The following is a 15757-nucleotide window of genomic DNA, read 5'->3' as shown; positions in this document are numbered from 1 at the left end:
CATCGTAATAGCACTCTATTTTCAAACACACGCTCATTTACCTAACTTCCTCTACACCCAATAAAATCCAAACACGCCCAAAGGTTTTTACTAGGGCATCGTTGTTTCAGACTCAGAAAGGTTTTAAGTTCCACTCGTATCAACGGTAACCAAAAGTTTTAAATTGAAACGAAAACTTCAAGTGAGTGCTCTAACATTTCCATTATCTGAATATATTCAGCGAAAAGTGAGCGGTAGCAAACGATGTTGCAGGTCGGCCTATAACAGGCACAAACAATGGATGAGTAACGAATAAAGAAAAAGGAGATTCCATGGAATCAATGGGACACATGGCTTCTGATAATATTTATCAGTTAAAAAAAAATTACAAGGGGCAATGGAGCAGGGACAACGCGCCCCCTCCCCCTATTAATAAATGGGGAAATAAATTACAACAATTGGAAGCCCAAAAGCCCCCATTGAATCATAGTTCTTTTTTTTTTACATGTAAAATGGCTTAACAAAATGGTGGGGAATAGTCCTACACTTCAAGGTACGGTGTTAGTTCAACATTAGCTGCTGTTCTGATCTTCTATCCGCTTGCCTCTAATCTCGATCAGCGCAATCCCGCAGTTGAAAAATGAATCTCTCTCTAGCTCAAGGATAAAGGTCACTTCTAGTCTGCTTCAATTATATGATCAGGAGAATTACGCGTTGATGTAGTAGATCTTGAATCTGAATCCTCGGCTTGAACCCTCTGGTAAAAGAGAACGTACGCAGCTGATGACTTTATGGAAGTTTCATCAGACAAGGGATTGACATGTCGGTCATCAAAGTCATACCAACGGTTTGCTCCCTCATGCTGCATACAATGACCAAGCTGGTTACGCGTCAACTAAAGAGACAAAAAAGTAGGAAAGTTTATGCATGAACGATGATTATAGCTGCGGTGTGAATGGGTAGCTGTTGATCATGTATTGTGTGTGCCCGCTATAAACAACGCAGGAAAGGAGAAAACTGTTGTTACACCTATGGCCTGTATCTTCCTTTGGAGGAGGCCTGCGAGGTTGCGGAAATGGTAATTCATAAACCTTAAAATGACCCCTCCTGATCAGATTAGTTTTTTCCCCTTCTTTTAATTCCACATCTACTCTTGCTACAACAAACCTGAGGCTCCCCAGAAATAGTCATTTTCCCAACGCTTCTATTTTCTTTAGTTCTCAAGTAATCAAAAGTTAAATCATGCCACTTGATGTGTCATCTAATTGTATGAAAGTTTACTATCTTAGCTCTATTTTATTTTCATTAATGCAAACACTTCTATTGTGTGCTTGTAACCAAATATTTGTAATATGCTCAGAGAGAATAAACCTGAGAAGTTAATAGATGTGCCTGGTTTCATTATTTTGATTAGTGCAAAAATTTTTGTTCTGTCTCATACGATAATCATATGTTCAATATGCCTACAGAGAATAATTCATGTGTCTGCAACTAATATCAGGCATGTGAGCACACATGCGTAGTACATATGGCCATGTAATGAATGGGGATTGCCCCCATGGTGGAGACGCAAATGAATACATCTGTATGAACCTCAAACAGTAAAGGTTGTTCATGTAAATAATACTATGTTCATTTAAAAAATGATCAGAAATCTAACAAATATGAGGGAAATGACAAGTAAACAAGTCACACCCTTGGCCCCTTGAGCCTTTGAAGATAAGCTTGTCAACAAGAAGTTTGATTCCTTTAGAAAGAGAAACTACAAATAATTAAAATTCGGAAAAAAAAGAAACAAGAAAACTTTTTCTGCCAATTAAAAGCAGTCATACATATAATGAGATGAAGACAAGAAAAAAAAGAGAGGGAGAAACTAATTTCTTAGATATGAATTTGTAATAAAATAGAAAGAACCATGTAATTGTCCAACTTACATGAACATATGCAGTGTAGTGACCTCCTCCCATACTTCCATAGTGGTTGCTAATAGCATACAGCCTGTACCGATGAGAAGGTTGTTGGGTCTTATATGCAATATAATCCGACAACTCCAAGTCATCAATGGGAAAATCTACAAATGTCTCCAGTTTATTTTTCAGGAACCGGCTATAAGAAAATCGTTTTAGATGAATAACAAGAATCTCCGGCAGCCTCCAGAGATCTAGTTTCTTGCAAGCCTGCCGATGCTCCTTGCAGCTAGGGCAGTACCTGAAATAAAAAGCAGTATTACATGGCTCTAACTCTCAGTATATACAAAACATTTGTGAGGCACAAATTTCAGATGTAAAACGCTACAATGATTATAAAAAAGGAGCGGGTTACTAAGAAATATATAAATGAACATGCCTGAAATAATTTTGAATTTCAAACTGAATAGAAACTGCATTTAGTATACATTCATTAGGGCACTACAAGCATCTAGCATTCATATAGTATTTTCTCATATTAATGGTCACCAGAAGTTAATGAAACCTTAAACCAGAACATGCAAAGCCAAGAAGCGGTTCTAATTAGAAGACATACATAAATTCAGGGACTTAATACATTATGATATAGCATCAAACTGAAAGTGGAAGAGTCAGATGACTGTAGCAAACATCAGCGGTGTAACCTTAACTTTCTAAATAATGTTCACTTTCTGACAAAATTCTCCTCCAAAGTTATGATAAAAATAAGGCAACGGAGAAACTAATATGCGTGTTTGGCTAATACTACTTTTATGAAATCTTGTAAGTTACTTATTTTTACTTATCTTGTTAGAGGGCAAAGTACTCATTTAATATCAATAATTAAACCTCCTTATAAGACCAAAAGGATAAGTTGGAAAATCCCAACTTATTTTTTTCATGCTTATCACTTCAAGGTACGGTGTTAGTTCAACATTAGCTGCTGTTCTGATCTTCTATCCGCTTGCCTCTAATCTCGATCAGCGCAATCCCGCAGTTGAAAAATGAATCTCTCTCTAGCTCAAGGATAAAGGTCACTTCTAGTCTGCTTCAATTATATGATCAGGAGAATTACGCGTTGATGTAGTAGATCTTGAATCTGAATCCTCGGCTTGAACCCTCTGGTAAAAGAGAACGTACGCAGCTGATGACTTTATGGAAGTTTCATCAGACAAGGGATTGACATGTCGGTCATCAAAGTCATACCAACGGTTTGCTCCCTCATGCTGCATACAATGACCAAGCTGGTTACGCGTCAACTAAAGAGACAAAAAAGTAGGAAAGTTTATGCATGAACGATGATTATAGCTGCGGTGTGAATGGGTAGCTGTTGATCATGTATTGTGTGTGCCCGCTATAAACAACGCAGGAAAGGAGAAAACTGTTGTTACACCTATGGCCTGTATCTTCCTTTGGAGGAGGCCTGCGAGGTTGCGGAAATGGTAATTCATAAACCTTAAAATGACCCCTCCTGATCAGATTAGTTTTTTCCCCTTCTTTTAATTCCACATCTACTCTTGCTACAACAAACCTGAGGCTCCCCATCCTCATTTTCCCAACGCTTCTATTTTCTTTAGTTCTCAAGTAATCAAAAGTTAAATCATGCCACTTGATGTGTCATCTAATTGTATGAAAGTTTACTATCTTAGCTCTATTTTATTTTCATTAATGCAAACACTTCTATTGTGTGCTTGTAACCAAATATTTGTAATATGCTCAGAGAGAATAAACCTGAGAAGTTAATAGATGTGCCTGGTTTCATTATTTTGATTAGTGCAAAAATTTTTGTTCTGTCTCATACGATAATCATATGTTCAATATGCCTACAGAGAATAATTCATGTGTCTGCAACTAATATCAGGCATGTGAGCACACATGCGTAGTACATATGGCCATGTAATGAATGGGGATTGCCCCCATGGTGGAGACGCAAATGAATACATCTGTATGAACCTCAAACAGTAAAGGTTGTTCATGTAAATAATACTATGTTCATTTAAAAAATGATCAGAAATCTAACAAATATGAGGGAAATGACAAGTAAACAAGTCACACCCTTGGCCCCTTGAGCCTTTGAAGATAAGCTTGTCAACAAGAAGTTTGATTCCTTTAGAAAGAGAAACTACAAATAATTAAAATTCGGAAAAAAAAGAAACAAGAAAACTTTTTCTGCCAATTAAAAGCAGTCATACATATAATGAGATGAAGACAAGAAAAAAAAGAGAGGGAGAAACTAATTTCTTAGATATGAATTTGTAATAAAATAGAAAGAACCATGTAATTGTCCAACTTACATGAACATATGCAGTGTAGTGACCTCCTCCCATACTTCCATAGTGGTTGCTAATAGCATACAGCCTGTACCGATGAGAAGGTTGTTGGGTCTTATATGCAATATAATCCGACAACTCCAAGTCATCAATGGGAAAATCTACAAATGTCTCCAGTTTATTTTTCAGGAACCGGCTATAAGAAAATCGTTTTAGATGAATAACAAGAATCTCCGGCAGCCTCCAGAGATCTAGTTTCTTGCAAGCCTGCCGATGCTCCTTGCAGCTAGGGCAGTACCTGAAATAAAAAGCAGTATTACATGGCTCTAACTCTCAGTATATACAAAACATTTGTGAGGCACAAATTTCAGATGTAAAACGCTACAATGATTATAAAAAAGGAGCGGGTTACTAAGAAATATATAAATGAACATGCCTGAAATAATTTTGAATTTCAAACTGAATAGAAACTGCATTTAGTATACATTCATTAGGGCACTACAAGCATCTAGCATTCATATAGTATTTTCTCATATTAATGGTCACCAGAAGTTAATGAAACCTTAAACCAGAACATGCAAAGCCAAGAAGCGGTTCTAATTAGAAGACATACATAAATTCAGGGACTTAATACATTATGATATAGCATCAAACTGAAAGTGGAAGAGTCAGATGACTGTAGCAAACATCAGCGGTGTAACCTTAACTTTCTAAATAATGTTCACTTTCTGACAAAATTCTCCTCCAAAGTTATGATAAAAATAAGGCAACGGAGAAACTAATATGCGTGTTTGGCTAATACTACTTTTATGAAATCTTGTAAGTTACTTATTTTTACTTATCTTGTTAGAGGGCAAAGTACTCATTTAATATCAATAATTAAACCTCCTTATAAGACCAAAAGGATAAGTTGGAAAATCCCAACTTATTTTTTTCATGCTTATAAGGAAATAAGTAAATAAGTAAAATTTAACAAACATGATCTTAAACGCTTTTAAGGGAAAACAAACTTATAAGCTAAATAAGTCACTTTCCAAACATATGCTCTAAAGATAGGGGTTGGACATGCTCACCACATGTCTTCAGGTCCTAGTGGTTCCTCTTTTAGAAAGGCTTCGAGACATGAATATAAAGAAATGGGTTCCTGAGGTCTCTTTGAGAAGAGTGCAGACTTGTAAATCTCCGGTAAGGAATTTAGAAGTTCAATATCATATTTTTCTGGTGCTTTCTCTTGCCAACACACTATCACATGCAGTTGTTTTTGTAGCCCTGTAAGTGAAGTTGATTCATCCATGTCAATCTTAGAATGCATAGCTTGACACTTTTCATCGGTTATGTAGAACTGAAATTCATCTTGAACACAGTCACCCACTTCTGCAGCTTCAGCAATGCCTTCATTTTCAGGACCATTGGAGGACTCCACTTTAGCAAATTCACCCACGTTGATATTGCTGTGATCTAAATCAGAGATAGCATCTGAGGATCGGAGAAATGGATTCAATAACTTCAAATAAAGATCGCGGATTGTGGAGCCATTAGCTGCAACAGAGAGCCTTGCAACTAGAGGAACACCAAATGCCTTCTTCGAGGACATGATGCTGTGGATGTAACGCCTATAATAGACAGTGATACGGTTAAGAAAAATAAGGCAATATCCACACAAGTAAAAAAATACACATATATGATTAGCTTGTGCCTTCTAGTTGATCTGAATTAGTACAAATTATTTCCCCACCTTATTCAATCTTTATTCTGGTCATAAACTGCATATGTATGTCAGTGTGCACTAAATGTCGGAAAGCTAACATTGTAACCAAACTTACAGCGCTATCAGGGAAAAGATGCAAAAATATACAAGATAACACGTTTCACACTCTGGACTTCTTACTTGTCTGCATAAGATGAGGTAGTAACTCAACATTCAATTTATATCAACAATTATCTTTCAGGAAAAAGAATTATTAAGGCAGAAAAGTTTTTGTTCGGCCTCTGTGCAGATTCTGCAGGATAATCGCTAGAAACTCCAGAGTGCTTACCCTTGACCATATAATTTAACACTACATGGCTGTGAATACCAGTATAGTGCTCCAATAATCAAATTTTACACACATTATGCTCATTGACAACAATCCTTCATAGAAATAGGAGATTAACTTTATGCATTTCGCAGTTTGATTCTATAGTATGCTTTAACATGGTTCTCGCCAGGCTTATACAATAGGGTGCAATCTAGTTAGAGTTCAACCAATATATATTTTTGTGTAACTTATAAGTTTACAATGCAGAATTAAACCAGAAAGTTATCTGGTAGGATCTTGAAGAAATTAGGCGTTTGATGTAAATAAGTACTATGAGCTATGCTGCATGGGTACGGATATAGGTACAAGTGTTGGTACAGGTATGGGTACGGGACACGGCAAATTTGTAAAAATAGGGTATGGGGACACAGCCATATAAATATTTTTATACACATATTATGTATTGGAATTAATAATTTATATGAGATCAAGGATGAGAATTAAAAGTCTTATAACAGTTCTGTTACGTGGATTATAAATTGGAAAAGCACTAGTTTTTGAACTAGACATCCAACCAACCCTTCAAAATCATAATTCAAACCTAACCTATGTCCAATGAGTTTCAAGAAGTGGGTGTGAAATGTATGATATATGTCCAAAAATGTATAACAAGTGTTTTAAATTTAAAAAAATGTATTGTATAATTGAGTACATGCCCGAATAAATGTATGCATTTATGCAAGGAGTGTCCAAGAAGTTTGGGTACGAGTACGTGTCGGGTACGGGTACGGCTTTAGATTAGATTAGAAGTACCCAGGTAGCATAGACTATTGAGGAATAAGGTTGAAGAAAAAACATGGTTTGAAGTAGGGGGGGGGGAAATCAAGGACAATTTGTCTTACTCAACACGCTGGTGCGTGAATACCACCAAGGGGTAATTTTCATCATCTTTTAGTAGCTTATATGCCGCAAGCCTGTCACCATCTCTGATTAAGGATACCGCATCAGAAGGATCCTCCAGATAACGAATAATGCGATTGCCATATATCTGCAGAAAGTTCCAACATCAAAAAGATAACTAAGCAAGCACATGCCTAGTTGTACAACATACCTCAGCAACCAGTAGGCTCTCGTTGTCCCTCAATGAACAAGCAACACTTAAAGCCTGCATAAGATCCTTGCATTTTCCATACTTGGGTACATTTATAGTATATGAAGAAGGTGCAGAAGTACCATCAGAACTGAAGATGGTAATAGTCATTGTCCGTGATGCAGATGACGGTAGAGGAAGAGATAAGTACATAAATGGATCGAATGTAACGGAAACCTTACTGCAGACTGGACAAACTAATGTTGATTTGTACTGGCCCTGTAGTCAACCAATATGCTTTAAATGTTACTATTGTTAAGGTTGATGGATAAAGACAAATTTCAATTTAAAAAAAAAATGAAAAAAAGGAGAATCAAAGGGAAAAAAAGAAGAAGACAAAGAAACATCTAGGGATCCAAAATTCGAAGAACATAATATTACAGATAGATTTCTCAATTGAAAAGACAATATGTAGCATATAAATCATTCTATTTTGTCAATAATACAAGAAACACCTCATGTAAATGGCTATTTCTACTTAATTATCCTCCTCAAATAAAATGATGCCGGAAATTACTTATTTAGGACTCCTAAGTAGATTACTTGAAACCTATTTGTGGACAACCACTCAATAAATAAGTCTTTAGAATATTTTGCACAAAATCAAAGGACAAAATAGAAACAGCCACAAAATACTGGTTTATCATATGCTTAAGAAAAGATAATGAGTTAAGCGTTAAACACTCAAATTATAACGAGTTTAAATTGTCTCATATAATAGTACAAGCAATACTATTTGTTCTCTAAACTATTGCACTCGTGATCATGAAACTATAGACTTGGCGATTACTAAAACAATGTGATACTCACTTGACAAACATCAACTATAATAGAATCATTACGAGCCAAATGATTCGACCAATATTCATCCGCAACTTGTTCATCGGGACGACCACATGAATCCTTAACTTCAGTATACGGCTTGCACTTCACACGATTTAGATCCTCATGAAGCCCGTCTAATAGAAAAGCAAGAAGTTCCTGCAAGCACAAAGTAAGCATAATTAATTAGTCTTCTATCACATGTCTTCATTTTTTTAGTATATTTTTAAAGATTTTCTAGTATATTCTCTTAAGTTCTGAGTATCTCCACTACAGAATATTAATCCGAAAAATTGTACACAGAAAAGCACCGCCACCACAGACCCCTTCATCCAATAGCACTAGACTAAACCATAAAAAGTCAGCGCTAGTTGGAACTCTAGTCAATAACAAACCAGGGAGCCTATGGCCAATTTTGAGCACCCTCCTTTTGCAACTACTGGATATATATAAATATTATGAGGACAAGTAAATACACTAACTTGAGAATCATGCTGGTTAAACCCACTGAACTGAGGAGCAAAACGAGCAAGCTTTGCCTTGAACACCCGTGGAACAACTGGAGCTCTATCAGGTGCCCATAGCTTCCTCAATAGTTCTCCAAATGCTAGAGCAAGCTCACCCTGAAAAAATTCAGCATACTTAAAATTCTCAACAAGATAAGAGTTTGTAAAACTGAAAAATTGAACTTCTGTCAATACAATGACCTACTAGCTTATTAGAAGAGGAAAATATAGCCTCTAACATAAATTACTTTCGAACATACATAGAGATTAAAAGAAAAGAATAATAAATGCCACCTACGTTCATTCCCAATGGGTTATGAGGATTTATTTCTCTACTGTAGTCTCCGAGGAAATATTCAACAAGCATCGGAGTGTGAGCCAAGCACTGGATTGCACTGTTCATGAAGCATGTATTCCCAAGATTGTCCAACCCCGTTAATCCGTAAGAACCAAATCTTTTGGAACTTCCACTGGAACGAAAATCAGAATTTCCTATATTTCCATTCATCAAGAGCGAGCCACCATAACTAGTCATTTTAGATTGTTGAACTGTCAAATCATCTTTTTGGCTTTCAATTCTATGATTCAAAGAGTCTGATAACAAATACACCTGTAACTCTAGAAGAATCTGCAACAATAGAACCAAAAAGGAAAGGAAAATTTAGAATTAGGGACATTTAATGTTTTCATTCCTATCTTGAAAATTTGCAACAGAGCGTTTCTTGGTGTGATCTTTCCTGATTTCTGATTATAGTATGTAAAATTAAATACAAAAATTTATCTTCTCTCATTGATTAAAAGTTCCATTCACTATATTATACAGCAATGTGAACGTATACTATCAATATCCAGATGATAGCTGACAGGTTATAGGAAAATTTAAAGGGTAAAAGCAGAAAGCTAAAGGAAGCAATTTCCGATAAATACTTCACAGATTAAAAAACAGCTTTGAATAAAAAGAAGTTTGTAATAGTCTGCTCAAGTAGGTTGTTTACTTCCTGAGGCCTCGTGTAGCAGCCATTCATTTGCAAACATTCCATCATTCTCGCAGTCCCTCCCTCCATCCCACCCTGTACGCAGGAGCAGTTAGTAGTCTGCTCCCAGTAGGTTCAGTTCCTCGTAGTAACTCCAGGAGGTCTTTAGAAGCAGTTAGTTGTCCATAAACAATCCAACTTCTGCCTTCTCCTCCCTTCTTCTGGGGTCTTAGGTAATTTAAAATTTCAAATCACTCTGTTGTCCTTTGTTACCCTCATGGGCTTCTAACAGTAGTCAATTACTCTTCCCTCCTCCGCTAGGTATTTTCTGAGGTCTGTCTTCACAATTCACAAGCATTTATTACACAATTTTGTGACAGCTGAGATGAGACCGGTACTCCACGGACACAACCATTGACACAATGTCAACTACATAGCTGTGTCCAACTTAAAAATGTGACATTTTAGATTCAAGACATATACAACATCTCTATAGCCAGGCCCATGAGACTTAATTAGTTCCGGTTGCAGCCTAATTGCTCAATAATCAACCAGTTAAAAAACGCTTCACGATAGATATTAGAATTCCACTTGCTAATTTTCTAAGAATACTTATAAATTTAGTCTTGCTACTAGTCTGTCATTATGGAGAATTTGTTAGATATCACTCTTTACATATATATTAAGTACACGTAATAGTTATGTCCCTCATCCTACCTTTTCCAAATCTGTGATGTTTCTATGTCTTATATCTATGTCCATAAATGTATGGTGTCCACGTAATATAGACACATACATAAACGTTGCCACTACTTTTGATCCTCTCAAGGAATAACTAGCTTAGTTATGCTTATCCATTGAAGAGCACAATATGTAATGATATTGAATACTTCAATCTTCATGTTTAGAAAATTGAACAGAGAAATGCATTTTTGAAAACTTTCTATCTGTGCATCAAAATGGTCACAAAGTTGATGAAATTTTGACCAACATGAATAAAGAAAACTTATATCCATGTGCTAGAAGCCCTCAAAGCACATGTATCAAGAGATGTTTTGAAGGATGTAGATTACGACAAATAGAATGGATCATCTATGGGATAATGTAGCTCATGAATGGCAAGCCCTCTTTGCCTGTGGTGTAGAAAATGCATTTGTCTTATAATTAATTGATCCATCTGCTAAAGGCCTTCAATATACATGACTTTTGTCCATGGAACTATTGAAAACACATAGATCAAATTCAACAAAGTGGCTATCAGATTTCAATGAATAATGTGCATATTGGTACATGCTCAAGTTGCTTCTATTTATACTAATTACATAAGTTAGATATATATATACGCTGGCGCGTACACACATAAATATATGTATAGTGAGAGTTGATACCAATATTTACCCAAACATTTCTGAAAAGATTAATTATGCAGGGAAGCCTTGTGGAAACATAAATTAATGAGTTCATTTATGCACTGTTAAGTGAATTTCTCTATTAGAGATCTCATTCCTTAATGCAAAATGGTTCAGGTTTACTGTGAAATAAATGCTCCTTTCACTTTTGAGTAGTTAAATAAAATAAAATAAAAAGATTGCTTGACATGGTAACTTATTTTCTTCATTTTACCTTTTGCCAATAATAATATACTGTAAGTCAGAAGGACCTCCCTATTCCAGCAAACCAACTTATACATCTACAAACAGAGGATCATAGTTATAATAGCTTAGCAACAATTTAGTCTGATAACCTTCTGGTTATAGTATTGTAAATTCCTATCTGTAAGTGGAAATATTTTAGCAGGAAGATTAAGACTATCTTCTAGTCATCCAACGCAACCAAAGGCTGAGGGAATGCAAGTAACATGAGCACACATCTCCATGTGAACAGGGTACAGAGTGGGCAAGTCATTGAACTGAACACGGTTCAGAAGGATGTAACTTCAGCATGTATTTTGATATAAAATCAACAGCGTACTGAGTACTCTATCAGTGCTATGTATAGCTAAATTTCATTTTAATGTAATATATTATGCATGGAATATGGGGAAGACTTCGATGGGTCAAACAGAGTTTGTGCTCTCTAGAAAGATAAAAATAGTTGACTTTCCAAAAAAATGCTATATACATAAACAGAACAACTTCAAAGATAAAAGATGTGATCTAGTGATAAAAAACGTCTGAAAATACCTCTTGATCTGCCTGGCGTGGACCATCTCGTGTATGTCGATTCCATTCATTCATAAATATAAGATCTGTTTGCCCTGAAAAGTCCCAAATACGGACCTAAGCCAGAAAGGTTAAGCGAATCAATAAACAACTGGAAACAGAAAGAAAAGTAGAGGGAAACAGCATAGGAAACATACCATTTCAGAATCAACACTGAAAATTTTGCATGCTCGTTTGTAATTTTCAACTGCATTGTCCTGAAAGGCAAATAATACATTAGGACTTCAGAAGGAAAACTGGAGTTTTCCAAGTTACTAAAATTCCAGTTCTGTGCAATGGAATAATAATATTGTAATGTACCAGCTAGACCGCTAGTCTTTAAAAAACAGATCCTATAGAATAGTAGAAAAACAAATATATCTGCTGATGATGACAACAGGATATTAGTAAACATGGAAATATACGAAATTACTGGAAGTGCAAAACATGAGGAAACAATATTATGCTGCCATTTATTGAGATTGAACTGAGTAGTTTTGAACAGATATGGTGAGAACAGTCAGCCGATCGGGGAAACAGTCATAAGCATAAACAATAAATGAAGTCGATTTCCTGAGATGTTTTAACTTAATTCGTCCTGATGATGTTTTTTATTGCTATCTAGTTGAGTGATACTGGTAGAAAAACAAGAGAATTCCAGGCAGCAGATAATATTAAAACACTTCATTAGCTATTTACACAAGCTCTGTAGTGTCTTACATTATACAAGAGGCAAGATGGAAGCATAACTATGAAGTAATACCGATTTGATCATATATCTTACAAAGTTTAAGGTGCCAAACCTGGTTATGGATTAATTAGAACTATTGAATTGTGCAAATATGTTTCACAAAACTATATAAAGGTCAAAATCACAATGCTACCATTGATTTGGGTGTTTGCACAAAACTACTATAAAAAAAATTATCAGGAAAAACTGCCATGACCATTTTCCACTAACCTACAATGTCTGACGACAGCTAGGGTAAATTAAGGAGATTGTAAAGCAAGGAGACCCACATCAAGCTCCAATCAATCATCATCAAGAGGTCAAAGGTAATGAAGTGTGGATAAAGTGAAACTCATGACGAGGTGAACTAGAACCTCAACAAATAGAGCTGAACTTTCACACCAGAAATTGAAGAACCAAATACTTTTTTATATATAATAAAATTTGAGAAAGAGAAAGAAAATTGGAGAAAGCGAATGAAGAGGCTATGAATGGTAGGAAAAGGAAGAAAAGGAGGAGAATGAGGAGGGGTTGGGTTTTAGCCTGGGTTATTGTGTGGAAAGAGGGGATTTGCTATTAATGTTTGGTAGTAAATAGAAACGATGAACAAGAAAAAGAATAAAAGAGAGATGAGGATAAGTGAAGAAAATGGTACAAGGAGAAAGAAAAGAACATGAGGATAAAATGATTCACTATATTCATATGATAGTATGTGACTCTGCTATCGATTAGTATCAGTGGGAAATCAAAATGAATGATTTAACTAATTATCAAGTCGAACAAATTAGACAAATGATATATAAAGTTGTTCATGTTGCTTATTGGGAATTACAGAGAGGAGGAGACAGAGGAAGAGTGTCTTTTTTGTGGACCGGAAAGATTAAGAGAAAAAAAGGATGGTACAGAAGGAAGGTAAGAAAGAGTCAAACAAAGAGAAAGGAAGAAAAAAAATGCCATGAAGATAGGCGAGGAAAGGAAGAAGAAGCATCGAACAGAGAAGCAAAAGTTTACTTTTTCTGACACCAAAACTTAGTAGTAAATGTATCTCCATACCCAAATGCTTAAGAAAAAGGTTACAGGTAGGGCTGATAGAGTTTGATCACCATTGCAATAGTCGTTAGATGCGATGCATATCCTATCTATACACATCCATACTTCTATATGAAATGCTGCCAGTGGGAAAGTTGTGGGTAACTCCAATTCATACAGGACAAAACACAAAGTCATGATTTTTGAAGATTTGGAGAGTTGACTAATAACTAACGTGCCATGGAAAAAAAATTAATGCAACAGAAATATGAGACTAATAGATGGATATTTTGTAGGAAATTAGAGATTACATGTATAAAACATATGGATTGGGGGAGCAAACTAGGACTTGTGACAGAAGATACAGAGTCCGCATAGAACTAGGATGATTTTGGTTATATACAACGAAAAAACAGCAAAGTGCTGTAACAAGGGATATGAAAAAATACACTCAGATCAGGAAACATGAGATGCAATAAAAAAAATTTGATTTGAACTGATGCAGAACAATCCGGAAATAATGGGCTCAGACATGACATAAAAGATGAAATCAAAGGAAATAATAAGATGGAATGCCAAGGAAACACCAAAAAAAAAAAGCAACTAATAGATGTGCATTTTGATTCTCTCTTTTATTGTCTTTTTACCTAGTTGCTGCTGAAAGGTTTAATTGACTTTTGGTCCATTTTCGACGACCTAAAATTTTAACTTTTCACTTACCTTTTCATGTCCTTAAAAAACATACCTTTGTGAGAAGGAATAAGTAATAAGCATATAATTTTCAACTAGAAAATATTAAAACATTTCAGTTAAAGTTTTATGTTTGTTTAGTTAGAGTGGTTAGTTTGTTTTTAGTAGATGTCCATTATCATGTTTTCAGTGTAATATGTTTTTACAATAAAGATTGAGTACTATTTTAATCGTGCCTTGCCTGATTAAACATTTTTTGACTCTGCCCCTGGTTCTCACAGTTATTGCAGTTTGATAGGAAACAATGAATCTTTCATACTCTCTGCCTATGACTCTATGCAACAACTCGGAGTAGGAACCCCTGAACGCTAGCTAGTCTTTCACGCTTTAATTCCCTACCAAACCATTACGATTCACAGACAGTAGCACCGAACAATTCTAAGTATCGAGATTCCAAACATAATTTAGTCAATGATAACAGCACATCAAGCATGATAACGGAAATATCTTTCTACAAAACAAAGTAAATTTTTCGCGCGCAAGCATTCGAATTTTTAAAAAACCAATTGCAAAAAAAAAAAAAAAAAATGAAGACAAACCTTTTTACTGATCTTGACATTCATCACATTCGTCTCCCTCAAGACAGTAATCCTAAGCATCAACGGGTAAACCTCCGCCAATCCATCCTCCCACGAAAACGAGCTCCTCGCATTCGAAGCTGCATCATTATGCCTACCAAGCAAAACAAAGAACCGAACTGTAAAAAGAGCTCCGAAATCCCCAAAAACACACTACAATTTCCAACTCTATTACCATTTGAGAGCTTTGGACCACAAATCCGACGGAATCAAAGCATAGCTTCGCCCAGAAACCCCAACCCCGTCCTCTGACTCCCCATTCTGCATCAAATCGTCATCTTTCCTCAGGTTAAAAACGAGATCGGAGCTGAAAATGTTGCTGATTATCTTCATCCCATAGGACGGCGAGCCCCCCGGCGACGCCGAGTAGAGGATCCCTCTCACGCCGCCGGCGCCGTCGTCGGGCCCCGATTCCTGCGATTCTCTCCACCATCTGAACCGAAACGATGCGATCAACCCCCGACGAATCCAATCGAGAATGTAGAAAGATGGAACAGATCTAAGCTCATCTCACCTGTACGGAACGAGGAAGACCCTTCCGTCGTCGTCGGAGGCGGCGCTCGCGGCGGCGGACCCCCCGGCGATCTCGAGGGCAGTACCGTCCATTCGAAGATTGATAGAGGGGGGGGTGGTGTGTGCGCGGAGAAGGAGAGGGACGAGGGGGGTAATTTATAATATAATTCTAGGAAAAAAGATTTGGACTTTAGAAGGAAAGTATTTGATTGGATATTCTTTTGATGAGCCTGGTATTCCTCTTTCTCCTTCCGTTCTTCTTCGCGTGTCTTAAGAAACGGCTCCTTTTGT

At 36.3% G+C, this 15757-nt stretch overlaps 1 protein-coding gene and 1 long non-coding RNA gene across 2 annotated transcripts; both read right to left on the bottom strand.

Annotated features, from left to right (window-relative positions):
- LOC109843860 lies at positions 293-2758 on the bottom strand. Its single transcript, XR_002247815.1, has 2 exons — positions 1914-2758; positions 293-841 (listed from the first exon to the last, which is right to left on the bottom strand). It is a non-coding gene; the product is annotated as an uncharacterized LOC109843860 (long non-coding RNA).
- On the bottom strand, positions 2913-15559 carry LOC109842002 (ubiquitin carboxyl-terminal hydrolase 8). The gene is made up of 13 exons (XM_020410925.1): positions 15468-15559; positions 15129-15386; positions 14915-15047; positions 12025-12084; positions 11849-11944; positions 8990-9319; positions 8668-8808; positions 8174-8344; positions 7325-7582; positions 7116-7261; positions 5269-5808; positions 4220-4493; positions 2913-3151 (listed from the first exon to the last, which is right to left on the bottom strand). Exons 1-13 carry the CDS (start codon positions 15557-15559, stop codon positions 2966-2968), a joined length of 2685 nt encoding a protein of 894 aa, XP_020266514.1. The 3' UTR covers positions 2913-2965.

This window comes from Asparagus officinalis, chromosome 5 (genome assembly GCF_001876935.1).
Source record: "Asparagus officinalis chromosome 5, Aspof.V1, whole genome shotgun sequence".
In the NCBI taxonomy this organism is placed as follows: Eukaryota; Viridiplantae; Streptophyta; class Magnoliopsida; order Asparagales; family Asparagaceae; genus Asparagus; species Asparagus officinalis.
Note: the sequence above shows the minus strand (reverse complement) of the source record. Positions and strands in the feature narration are given on the sequence as shown.